Here is a 12556-nt window from a genome sequence, read left to right on the forward strand (position 1 = left end):
TCTTGGGATCGAGCCCTGCATCGGGCTCTCTGCTCTCTGCTCAGCAGGGAGCCTGCTTCCCTCTCTCTCGGTCTCTGCCTGCCTCTCTGCCTACTTGTGACCTCTGTCTGTCAAATAAATAAATAAATCTTAAAAAAAAAAAAAAAATCAGGGGTAGAGGATTCTCCAGTGTATCACTTCCTCCTGACAAGTCCTTAGCCCAGCTAGAAGTCTAGGAGTTTCACAGGGATCTGGATGCAGTAACTTGAAAATGTGGATACCTTTGGGCTCTGTTTCCATCGGTTCCTCTGTTCTCTCCTTCACCTCTGCCTTTTCTACTTTCTCCTCTCCCTCAGGAGGTTCAACAAGGACTTTTTCATCTTCTGAGGCAGGGGCAGGGGGTTGTGTACACTTCAAAGGAAAAAATATAGAAGTTGAGGCAGATAGGCCAGCAACTGAAAGGATGAATGGGCTTACCCATTCATCTTCGGTATGGCATCCAGTCACCCCAGCTCTTACCTCAATAGTGGCCTCTGGGGCTGCAGACTTAACCTCCTTTTCTCCTTCTGCACTCTCTTCTTCTTTGAGGCTATTCTCCTCTATTTTTATCCCATCCTCTGCAGACCAGTAGAAGACAATTAATTAGGAAGAAGGTTCTAGATCAGAGAGAAGGTCATGCCTTCTCAGTTAGTCTCATCTTAAGTGTCCTCTCGTGCCTTTAAGAGCCAGCCCTACTCTTAGGACGGCTCTCCTAAACTGAGAGGGAGACTGCTGTGTGTCCTGCCAGACTCCCCTGTCAGAGCTGAGAACAGGAGAGCAGAAAAAGCACTGGCAAGGACAGAAAAGGACAATACAGGCAGACTTACCAGCAGGGGGGGCAGGTGCAGGGGTATTGGGTTGTGTATCTCCTGGAGTGGAGGGTGTAGGAGTCTTTGGAGAAGGAGACCCTGGCTGGGACATTTTCTTGTTTTCTTCTACTTCAGCAAGTTCAGGCATGCTCCAGCGCCCATTGACATGTTCAAACTCCTGAACCTGTAGCAATGGGACAAGAAGGTGAAGACCCGATTCCAGCTCTGGGCTCCTTTCCTGTTGGCCCTCTAGTTTCTCCTAGAAACTGAACAAGGCAGAGAAGCTCAGGGCTTACCTTCTTTCGAATCAAGGACATGACACCAATCCTAGTAAGGACATGCTGGCGAGACAGGCCTTCTCGGGGGACACCATCAGCAAAGGTCTCAGCCCCATCTGCTCCTGGCTCACATAAATGTCTCATGAAAAGAGATACATAAGCCCTGTAGAAAAGAAGTGAGGAATGAGTTAAACAGCAATCAGGCCAACTCCTAGATGAGATCTTTCCCACTTATCTTAGACAACAACTCTGGCTCCATCTTGACATAAAGCCTGCCATTGCACTAAAGACTGGTTCTCCAGATCCCACAGCACGCCCTAGGTTCTCCTCCAGGGAAGCTACCAGCACAAAGAATCCTATGACTAACAGCTAGTCCCGCCAACCTCAACAGAGGAAGCTGCCAGCTCCCCTGCACAGCCGGGACCCACACCACGGAGTGACCAGAGAGCAAAAGCTCTTGCTTAGGGTGCCTGGGTGGCTCAGTCAGTTAAGCATCTGCTTCAGCTCAGGTCATGATCCCAGGGTCCTGGGATCGAGTCCTGCGCCAGGCTCCTTGCTCTCTCTCACTCTCTCTGTTGTTATCTGTCCCTCCCTCTCTCTCAAATAAATAAAATCTTTAAAAAAAAAAGAATAAGAAAGAATAAAAGCTGTTGCTCTCCATTATTCATTCCATCTCTCAACTTACTTGAACTCTTTCTCTGATTTGCCTCGCAGATCTCTCACAAGCCACTGGGTGGTAAAAGCATCCTGAGGAGGCATCCCATATCGCATAATTGCATTAAGAAAGGCTTTTCGCTGACGAGCATTAAAACCAAGTACCTAGAGGAAAGAGGAGTGTAGGTGAGAGGGAGCAGGCCTTATTCCATCAAAGACCAAATATCTAGCACTCACCCACCCCCACTTACACTCAAAGGACACTTACTTCAATATTCCCCCCAACACGGGCTAACAGAGGAGGCAACGGCTTATCTTTATCATTCCGCAGGCCCTTACGACTGGGCCTGCGGGGAGCTGCAAGAAGAGAAGGAGGTGTGAGCGACACTGGAAAGGGTGTCAAACAAGGCAATATTTAAAAAGCCAGCAGAAAGGCACAGCTCTCACCTTCTGAACGTTCATCGAAGTCTTCATCACCTTCCTCTGAGGCCACTGAATAATCGGACTGGTTGTCGGACTGGTCGTCCTGCCAATCTGGAGGGAGAGAGGGCAGATGAGCGGGGCCCACTGCTCTAGTGGAACGGCCCATGGGTGGGGGGCGGGGCCGGCCACACACACCTCGGTCCTCCTGGGAGCCATCATTGTAGTTGACCTGTTTACGGATTCTTTTTCCTTTGCCCAGATTTCGGGCTAGATCTTCTTGCTGCTGCTCATAATGGTGCCGCAGCAATTTCTCCCAGTAGTCAGGATCCACACTCTCTTCCTGTTTTATGATTTCTCGTTCTACCTCCTCTTCCTCCTGGGACAGAGGGAGGGCCAGGACTCAGGGCTGCTGAAGTCAGCACCACCAGCTACCCCTGGTCCTCACAGTTCCCATTCTGCTAGCTCCTTTTCAGGACTGGACTCTGAAATACTTAGTGTGCCTGCTTGGACCTAAGAACTTAAAAATAAATTTAGTTGACAGGACATGGCTCCTCATAATTACGTACGGATTAGCAGTCAACGTAACTAAAGAAAAACACAGGATGATGCTGTTATCATAAGAGAAGAATAAAGAGACAGTATGCTTTCTTCTAACCCCTTTGACACCTATACAGTTGGGAAATAGAAAAATGTAGAAAAGAGAGGTTAGATAGCAAGGCGTACAGAAGGGCTTCTGAAATGCTGCAAAAGATTTCATAAGACGTAAAGTGAAGGGCCATAAGCTCTTCTGTTCTTCACAACTTCTTAAGTTTGCCACCTGTGAGCAAAAAAACCCACAAAAAACAAACCAACAAATTATACACATACATCGTCTCATATCCCAGTAATGTTTATGTTCCTCTGGAAATCTTACATTTTTTTAAGACACTTCAGGACCAGTAACTGATTCCAAATCCCTTACATTAGAACTAAACCACTACTAACAACATAAAAGCAGAAACAACCTAAATGTCCATCATTATGGAACAAAATGAATAAATTTCTGGGGGTGGGAGTGGCCAAAATGGGTGAAGAGGGTCAAAAGGTACAAACTTCCAGTTATAAACAAGTCCTGGGAATGCAACGCACAGCATGGTGACTACAATTAGTAACATGTATTGCACATTGGAAAGTTGCTCAAAGTAGATCCTAAAAGTTCTCATCACAAGAAAAAAAATGTGTTAAGTATGCATGGCGACAGATGTTGACCAGACTTATCATGGTGATCATTTCACAATATATACAAATATTGAATCAATCCATTATATACTTAAAACGGTAATGTTTTCTGTGAATTACACCTCAATTTTAAAAAGTAAATAAGTTACGGTACTTCCAAACAAGGATATATTATGCAGCAAGAAAAAAGGGAGAGGAGCCTGGCTGGTTCAGTCAATACAGCATACAACTCTTAATCTCTAAATTGTCAAGTTTGAGCCCCACAGTAGGTGTAGAGATTACATAAAAAAAAAATATTTAGGGGCACCTGGGTAGCTCAGTCTGTTAGGTGTCTGCCTTCGGCTTGGGGCCCAATCTCAGGGTCCTGGGATTGGTCTGGGCCCTGCATTGGGCTCCTTGTTCAGGAGGGAGTCTGCTTTTCCCTCTCCCTCTGGGGTCCCCCCTCTGCTTGTACTCTTCCTCTCATTCTCTCTCTCACACTCTCTCTCCCTCAAATAAATACATAAGTTTTTTTTTTAAATGAAATCTAGGGGCACCTGGGTGGCTCAGTGGGTTAAGCCTCTGCCTTCGGCTCGGGTCATGATCTCAGGGTTCTGGGATCGAGTCCCGCATCAGGCTCTCTGCTCGGCGGAGAGCCTGCTTCCTCCTCTATCTATCTCTCTGCCTGCCTCTCTGCCTACTTGTGATCTCTCTCTGTGAAATAAATAAATAAAATCTTTAAAAAAAATAAAATAAAATAAAAATAAATAAATAATGAAATCTAGATCACCTGGGTGGCTCAGTTGTTAAACATCTGCCTTTGGCTCAGGTCATCATCCCAGGGTTCTGGGATCAAGCCCCGCATCCAGGTCCCTGCTCAGCGGGAAGCCTGATTCTCCCTCTCCCACTCCCCCTACTTGTGTTCCCTCTCTCGCTGCATCTCTATCAAATAAATAAAATCTAAAAATTTTTTAAGAAAAGAGGGGAGGTCTTTACCAATTTGGACCACATCTCCAAGATTTATTTATTTAAAGATTTTATTTGAGAGAGAGGCAGGAGTGGAGGGAAGCGGCAGAGGGAGAGAGGGGAGAGGTAGAGAGAGAAGCAAACTCCCCACTCAGCAGGCAGCACCGACACGAGGCTCGATCCCAGACCCCTTATTTTTAAAAGATTTTATCTATTTATTGAAAGAGAGTGTGCGGGGGGCGGGGAGGACAGAAAGAGAAGGAGGGAGAAACCAAATAGATTCCCCACTGGATGCAGAGCCTTGGGGGAAAGGGGGCTGGATCCCACGACCCCAAGATCATGACCTGAGGCGACATCATCAAGAGTCAGATGCTTAACTGACTGAGCCACAAAGACACCCCTAAATCTCTAAGAGTTAATAAATGGACAAAAGCAAGGCACAAAACATTATGTATAACAAATTACTTTGTGTTTAAAAGGAAAAGGGAGGGGAGCCTGGGTGGCTCAGTCAGTTAAGCACCTAAGCAACCAACTCTTGATTCTGGCTCAGATCAAGATCTTAGGGTTCTGAGATTGAGCCCCATGTCGGCCTCCATGCTGGGCCTGCTTTGGATTCTCTCTCTCTCTCCCTCTCCATCTATCCCGCTTGTGCTCATGCACTCTCTCTCTCTCTCAAAAAAAAAAAAAAAAAAAAAAAAGGAAAGGGAAAAAGGTGTTTGTGTGCACATGTGAGCACATGCATGTGTGTATATATATGGAGACATACATATAATTTGTATGCACATAAACTACCGTTAGAAAAATATACAAGAAACAAAACATCAGTGATCTCCAGGGAGCGACCTAGACAGAAAAGAGATTATCTTGTATCTCTTGAATCTTGAACGTGAATTACTATTTATTCAAAAAATATGATTTAAGAAGGTAAACAGCAGCTGGAGCCACTTAAGAGAGAGGGTCATTTGTATACCTGAGTAGCTGAGAGCAGAGGTTATCAATGGGAGGACCCCTCCTTCCCAAACATTCAGCATGTGCTGCCCCAGCCAATCACCGCCGTGCAGCCAGCCACCACTCTGACAGAAACACGAAGCACCTCACAGGAGGGCTGCTGGGACTGAATATCCCATGTCCAAAGACCTAGGTCAGAATTTTCAGCCACAGTTATACACAACCAAGGCTGGCAGCATCACCTCCAGCGAAGAACAAAGGTAACGGGTATATACGAGAAAAATGTAGCAAGGGAGATGGTTTTGAGTGGAAAGGATGAGAAAAGATGGAGAAGACTACCAGAAATCTATGCCAATTCAAAGAACCCTGAGTTGGGGCGCCTGGGTGGCTCAGTGGGTTAAGCCTCTGCCTTCGAGTCAGGTCATGATCTCGGGGTCCTGGGATCGAGCCCCGCGTCGGGCTCTCTGCTCGGCAGGGAGCCTGCTTCCTCCTCTCTCTCTGCCTGCCTCTCTGCTTGTGATCTCTGTCAAAATGAATGAATGGAATCTTAAAAAAAAAAAAAAAAAAAAAACCCAAAACAAAGAACCCTGAGTTGAGTGGTCTAAGGGGGACCAGAAGAAAAAGTAACCTTTTTTTTTAATTTTATACTCTACTTTGTTGGGGAGTAATTATTAAAGAAGCCACACCTTTAGCAGACTTAGGATTCGTTTGTTTGTTTGTTTTAATGATTGTATTTATTTATTTGACAGAGAAACAGCAAAAGAGGAAACACAAGCAGGGGGAGGGGAGAGGGAGAAGCAGGTTCCCTGCCAAGCAGGGAGCCCGATGTGGGGCTCAATCCTAGAACCCTGGAATCATGACCTGAGCCAAGGGCGGATGCTTAACGACTGAGCCACCCACACCCCCCAGGTTTTTTGTTTTTGATAAAAGAGATCCAGAAAAGGAAGGAAAGAGAAGAAGGGGAAACAATTCTAATGTTTTAAAAAGTATATGGAAGCAGCTGCTTAGGTATGTATTTCATCTCTAGCCTTTTCTCCAAAGAGATCTGAGATAGCAATCAGAAGTTTATGTGTAGGGTTAATAGAATACATAAGCTAAAATAAGATTCTGATAAGGAAGAACTAAAACAGATAAAAGTTTTGAGTGTGAAATTTGGCTGTGAGTTTCCTGACAGCCATGGTAAAAATGAATATGTGACTGCCCATATGTGATAGTATTTCTTTTCAAAGGAAGAGGTACAGTAATTCAACAATGTACTGACTTACGCACACGTTTTCTTCTTGTCTCAAATACCATCCTGGTCTCAGTAACAACTTGCAGACCAATCACCAAACACAGCATTGCCTTGGACTCATACTCACCCCCATCTCTTCTTCCCGCACCACGTACTGGGCCACTTTGAACGAGCTCAAATATTCATTCATGCCCTGCAGTTCTGTGTCTTCCGTCTCATCCTGATTACGGTCCAGAAGTCGTTCAATGGCCTTGTCATCATAGTGGATAACACTACTATCTTCTCCCTCTTTGTTGTCTCCTCCTATAAAGAATCAGAGGTCCACACCCTCAGTCAGCTTCAGCAGCTGCAGTGGTAAAAACAAATCCCACAGGACCCTAGGTCCATGTCTCTGGACCCTAAGTATCAAATATATCCTTTCAAGAAGCCAAGCCCCAGACCAAAACAAGTTCCTGACTAGCTCACCTCCGTCTGTGGCTTCATCCTTAAATAGCTCCTCAGTGCCAAACTTGAGGATGTCGTCAAGCTCCTGTTTGGACATGGATCCAGTCTTGGAGCCCAGCCCAGGCCGAACCACTAGATGTGTCAGCATCATCTTCTTCTTTGCCACCTGCGTGATGCGCTCCTCCACGGACGCACGGGTCACAAACCGATATATCATCACCTTCTTATTCTGCCCAATACGGTGAGCTCTGCTAAAAGCCTAAAGTTGGGCACAAAACAAACTCAGAAATGGAAGAAACCGTATTTTCCGGCTTCTGCTCTTGCCCCGATGTCCATGTAATAAGCTAAACTCAGCACAAGGCAGCTTGCTTTCACATGAACTCTAAAACCCTGCCCCCCTGATCACACCCTCTATCATGTTACCCCAAATAAGACCATAGCTAACCCAAACTCCCTGGCTCACAATAAGGTAAAAGACAAAAAGAATCTATTGTTTCCCCTGAAACAACTAATTCCAGATGGTGGAGCCCTCGCAGAGAACACTTACGTTACCAGTCAGTTACTGTATACGAAGGCCGCTATCTTTGCTCACCTGGATGTCATTATGGGGGTTCCAGTCAGAGTCATAGATAATAACTGTGTCGGCAGTGGCGAGATTGATTCCAAGGCCCCCAGCTCGAGTGGAAAGCAAGAAGCAGAACTGTTGAGCACCCGGTGCTAAGAAAGGAACCAAAACGCCATTAGAAGTGTCTCTTGAATTCTAATTAATAATTAACGTAGAAAGCATGTCAGAGATACAAAACATCAGGCAAACATCACACAGTAGTAATCACTGTAAGCGAGGTCCACGAATGGATGCTGAAGTCAATGTGCAAGTTTAAGGAGAAACAGTACATGACCATAGTCTCAAATACCTCCCTCATCCAGTTATGGAATGGGTAAGTCATGGGGGCAAAAGGCACAGCACAGGGAATACAGTCAGTGATACTGTAATAGCATTGTGATTACAGATGGCAGCTACACTCGTGGGGAACTTAACTCACAGATGTCCAATCACTACCTTGCACAGCTGATACTAATGTAACACTCTTGCGTCAACTATAGTTCTAAGTGGAAAAAAAAGAGACATTTATCAGTATCAATTCCAATTGGAAGAAAAGTAAGTTTACTATGGAGAAACTAAGCAGGTACCACCTGAACTGAGTGATCAAGGTTAACCTCACCAGTAATGGGACATTATCAATATCATGTCCTCCCCCTGAGAGGATGCAATGAAAAGAACACAGCATTGCTTTTATGGCATTCTTGCCCAAAATGTCTAATAAGCTCAACCTGCTAGGAGAAAACATCAGACATACCCAAACTCAAGAGACATTCTATAAAGTAACTAACCAGTGATCCTCACAAGTATCAACACATGAGAGCAAAGGAAAGAATGAAGAACTGTCACAGATAGGAAGAGACACAACAACCCCATGCAATGGGGGATCTGGTATTGGATCCTGAAATAGGAAAAGGACATTAGGAGGAAAACTGGTGACATTCAATTAAGGTCTACAGTTTGGTTACTAGTATGACATCAGTCATCACTTCCTGCTTTTGACAGTTGTACTGTGGTTACATAAGCAGTTATTGTGAAGAGAAGCTGAGTGAAGAATATATATGAACTCTGTATTGATTTTTGTTACTTTTAAGTCCAAAATTATTTTATTATTATTTTTTTTAAGATTTTATTTATTTATTTGACAGAGAGAAATCACAAATAGGCAGAGAGGCAGGCAGAGAGAGAGGAGGAAGCAGGCTCCCTGCGGAGCAGAGAGCCCGATGCGGGGCTCAATCCCAGGACCCTGAGATCATGAACTGACTCGAAGGCAGAGGCTTTAACCCACTGAGCCACCCAGCAGGTGCCCCTCCAAAATTATTTTAAAATGAAAAACGGGGCGCCTGGGTGGCTCAGTTGGTTAAGCGACTGCCTTCAGCTCAGGTCATGATCCTGGAGTCCCGGGATCGAGTCCCACATCAGGCTCCCAGCTCCACGGGGAGTCTGCTTCTCCCTCTGACCTTCTCCTCGCTCATGCTCTCTCTCACTGTCTCTCTCTTCTCTCAAATAAATAAATAAAATGTTTAAAAAAAACAAAATAAAATAAAATGAAAAACGAAGGGGCGCCTGGCCGGCTCAGTTCAAAGAGCGTGCAACTCTTGATCCTGAGTTCGAGCCCCACAGTGGGAGTAGAGATTAACAGAAAAATAAACTTTCTTTAAAAAAATTAATTAAATTAAAAATAAGGAGAAAGGGGAGGTGGGGGAGGAGTGGCAGCTACGGAGACATGTCTGCTACGAATTTGCTAACTGAGCTTGGTAAGTCCTTGTCCCTCTCTGGGACTCAAGAACAACAAAGAAGCTTAAATAAAATGCTCTTCGTGTGGCAAAAAAAACGAAGACTCCAAAGGGAAAAAAAAGGTCTGCTAGGAATAGTCCAAAACATTCTTTGAATCAAGGCATTCAAAAGCTTTACTCTTCCATATCACAATTAACAAAAACCCTAAAGAACCATACAGAAAAGCAGACTGACGAGAACAAGTGATCCATGCAAAGACACGAGTGAATGAGAACGCGTGGACTGAAACCACTCCCCCACGTTTACCATTGAAGCGGTCAATGGCCTCTTGCCGCATGTTCCCGGTGATCCCACCATCGATTCGTTCATACTTATAACCTTCATGTTCCAAAAAATCCTCCAACAGGTCCAGCATCTTGGTCATCTGTTAAGGGAGCACAGTTTAACGAAGGGCGAGTCAGAGGACAACTGCTCTCCTCGTGTCGCACTGGGCGGTTGACCACTTTCTCCTCAAGCTCCCGGCCCAGCCCGCACAATACCTGAGAGAAGATGAGAACGCGGTGCCCACCCTCCTTGAGGTTCTTGAGCATCTTCTGTAGCAGCAATAATTTACCAGATGCTCGGATTAGGGCACTGCCATCATACATGCCATTGGGCATTTTAGGGGCTTCCTGAGGGAAGAAGCAAGACAAGAAAAAAGCATTAAGCCCAACGGGAGCGCTTCAGCCCATGGCACAGTGAGGGGCTAGAGAGGAGGCAGAGCCTACCATCGCGGCCACGGGGAAGAGGTACGGGTGGTTGCAGCACTTCTTCAGATCCATCACCACGTTGAGCAGAGACACCTGGTTGCCGCCACCCCGAGCATTGAGTGCTTCAAAATTTCGAGTAAGGATGTACTTGTAGTATTTCCTACATGGACAAGATGGAGAGAGAAGTCAGACTCGAGAGCCTTGACAGGACTCAAACCTAACCTTTATATGACTCCTAACACAGTTCCCAGGTCTGAGATCTTCCTTCCAACACATCCCACATTGGGACCTAATGGCTGGCAACCTAACAGGCACCACTACTGGCACCATCACGTTAAGTAAGGCATTTAACTAAATTAAGCACTATGGCATCAGATAAAATCTCGCTTGCTCCCAACACCAGATGCCTGGAAGCAGAGTACAAGGAGGAATCACAAACACTGCAGGGGTGCCTGGCTGGCTCAGTTGTTAAGTGTGTCTGCCTTCAGAGTCCTGGGATCGAGCCCCGCATTGGGCTCTCTGCTCAGAAGGAAGCCTGCTTCTCCCCCTCCCATTCCCCATGCTTGTGTTCCCTCTCTTGCTGTCCAATAAGTAAAATCTTAAAAAAAAAACAAACATTCTGCAGACTAGTAGGTGTCTAGCTACTTTTACAAAACGGAGTCAATGCTTCTGTCCCTTCTGACTCACTTCTGCATAGGGCTCAGCTCCACACGCACAATCAATTCTGTCTTAGATGGCATGTTCTTGAACACATCAGCTTTGAGCCGCCGCAACATATGAGGGCCCAGCATGTCATGCAGTTTTTTAATCTGGTCCTCCTTGGCAATGTCAGCAAACTCCTCCAAGAAGCCTTCCAAATTGCTTCAGAAAGAGAAAGGAAAGTGGTAATAGGAAATGGGCAACAAGAAGAATTAGAAGCGGAGTTATCAGCTGATTACGGAGAAACGCACTTACTGGAACCTCTCAGGGGTTAGAAAGTTGAGCAGATGAAACAACTCTTCCAGATTGTTTTGTAACGGAGTCCCGGTCAGCAACAGCTTGTGTTGGAGCGAGTAACCATTTAACACCCGGAAGAACTGGAGAAGCAGATGGAGAAGGTGAAATCCAATGAAAAGAGGGCTCTGGGAGGTCTCTGCAAACCTGAGCTGTTTCACTGCCCAGTGGTTAAGCCCCCACACCGCTTCCATCTTCATCTCCCCCTTTTTTTTTTTTTAAAGATTTTATTTATTTATTTGCCAGACAGAGGGACTGAGACAGAGGGAACACAAGCAGGGGGAGAGGGAGAGGGAGAGGCAGGCTTCCTGAAGAGCAGGGAGCCCGAGGCAGGGCTGGATCCCAGGACCCTGGGATCATGACCTGAGCCAAAGGCAGACACCTAACTACTGAACCCCCGAGGCGTCCCTCCATCTCCCTTCTAAAGGCTGGCCACCAAGGGGAATTACCAATTAAGATGGGAAGGAGGCATCTGACCCTTCTGCCCCTCCCGGGCTCTCCCCTTCCAGAGCAGGTGGTGTAGAAAGCTCAAGCTGGAGGCCTCGACTTCCCTGCTCACCTTGGACTGGTTGTTCTTGAGCCGGTGCGCCTCGTCCACAATGAGGCAGGCCCAGTCAATGGAGCCCAAGATGGCCATGTCGATGGTGATCAGCTCGTAGGACGTCAGCAGCACGTGGAACTTCACAGACGCCTCTTTCTGCACAAGAAGACAACTTGGTCACTAATGTTTGCCCCCTCCAGTGCAGGCTAACCCAAAGGACTTACGGGGTTTTCCCTCCTCCCAGCTATTCTCCTCCTGGCTCACCCCAGGGATGGGAGTCCAAAACAAGCAGACTAAGCCCGCAGCAACAACTCCCTCTAGAGTGGTCTCCCACCCACTGAGATACCTTCATGCGAGAGGCTTTCTTGCCACCACGAATGGCGTTGTCTTCAAAGGAGAACTCATTCTCTCGGATGATGGCACGGCTGTCTTTGTCACCCACGTAGGTCACCACATACATATCTGGAGCCCACATTTCAAACTCCCGTTCCCAGTTGATGATGGTAGAAAGAGGAGCACTCACTAGGAAGGGGCCCTTGGAATGACCCTTGGAGAAAGGAGTGGCAGGATAAGGACTGAGGGCCCTAACACACTACCAGCCTGGCACCCATCTCTACCACTGCCACTAAGGCCAGCTGAGGACTGGCATGTGTGCTGCTGCTCCTACCCTCACCTCTGTCCACATATGAAAACACTTTGCCTGCTCCTTCCAAGACACACCCACCTTTACAGAGAGTCTAAAACCCGACCCCTTCCTGCAAGTCTTTCTGTGCTAATTCCACTCACACTCTGCTTATCTCAACGGGTATTTGTTCCCCCAAGCCTGAGGCTCTATGCATCCACCACTGATTCTACCCAGGGCTCCATCCCCTCAATCTATCTCTGTGTACATGTGTCTATCTTACTGTCACTCAATGTGTTCAAGTTCTGAGATCAATTTTTCTTTCCTTTTTCTCTCTCTTCA

The 12556-nt window shown here is 46.4% G+C and overlaps 1 protein-coding gene and 1 non-coding gene across 8 annotated transcripts in view; both read right to left on the reverse strand.

Moving 5' to 3' along the window:
- CHD4 (chromodomain helicase DNA binding protein 4) overlaps positions 1 to 12556 on the reverse strand; it is a 30997-nt gene that overhangs the window by 6871 nt on the left and 11570 nt on the right. For 5 of the 7 annotated variants that reach the window (XM_047739685.1, XM_047739684.1, XM_047739686.1 and 2 more), the window contains exons 16-33: positions 11939 to 12139; positions 11611 to 11748; positions 11013 to 11134; positions 10746 to 10919; positions 10077 to 10218; positions 9849 to 9980; positions 9616 to 9733; positions 7564 to 7688; positions 6993 to 7230; positions 6655 to 6830; positions 2378 to 2558; positions 2207 to 2293; positions 2028 to 2116; positions 1791 to 1924; positions 1124 to 1268; positions 846 to 1011; positions 499 to 596; positions 261 to 390 (exon numbers count right to left, since the gene is read on the reverse strand). In XM_047739685.1, the coding sequence (XP_047595641.1) occupies positions 261 to 390; positions 499 to 596; positions 846 to 1011; positions 1124 to 1268; positions 1791 to 1924; positions 2028 to 2116; positions 2207 to 2293; positions 2378 to 2558; positions 6655 to 6830; positions 6993 to 7230; positions 7564 to 7688; positions 9616 to 9733; positions 9849 to 9980; positions 10077 to 10218; positions 10746 to 10919; positions 11013 to 11134; positions 11611 to 11748; positions 11939 to 12139 (2596 nt within the window). Of the gene's footprint in view, positions 1 to 260; positions 391 to 498; positions 597 to 845; positions 1012 to 1123; positions 1269 to 1790; positions 1925 to 2027; positions 2117 to 2206; positions 2559 to 6654; positions 6831 to 6992; positions 7231 to 7563; positions 7689 to 9615; positions 9734 to 9848; positions 9981 to 10076; positions 10219 to 10745; positions 10920 to 11012; positions 11135 to 11610; positions 11749 to 11938; positions 12140 to 12556 lie in introns of all 7 variants that reach the window. The other 2 variants (XM_047739683.1, XM_047739680.1) reach the window with 2 other exon arrangements.
- LOC125108132 (small Cajal body-specific RNA 11) lies at positions 681 to 820 on the reverse strand. Its single transcript, XR_007129812.1, has one exon. It is a non-coding gene; the product is annotated as a small Cajal body-specific RNA 11 (non-coding RNA).

Source organism: Lutra lutra, chromosome 8 (genome assembly GCF_902655055.1).
Source record: "Lutra lutra chromosome 8, mLutLut1.2, whole genome shotgun sequence".
NCBI classification, from domain to species: Eukaryota; Metazoa; Chordata; class Mammalia; order Carnivora; family Mustelidae; genus Lutra; species Lutra lutra.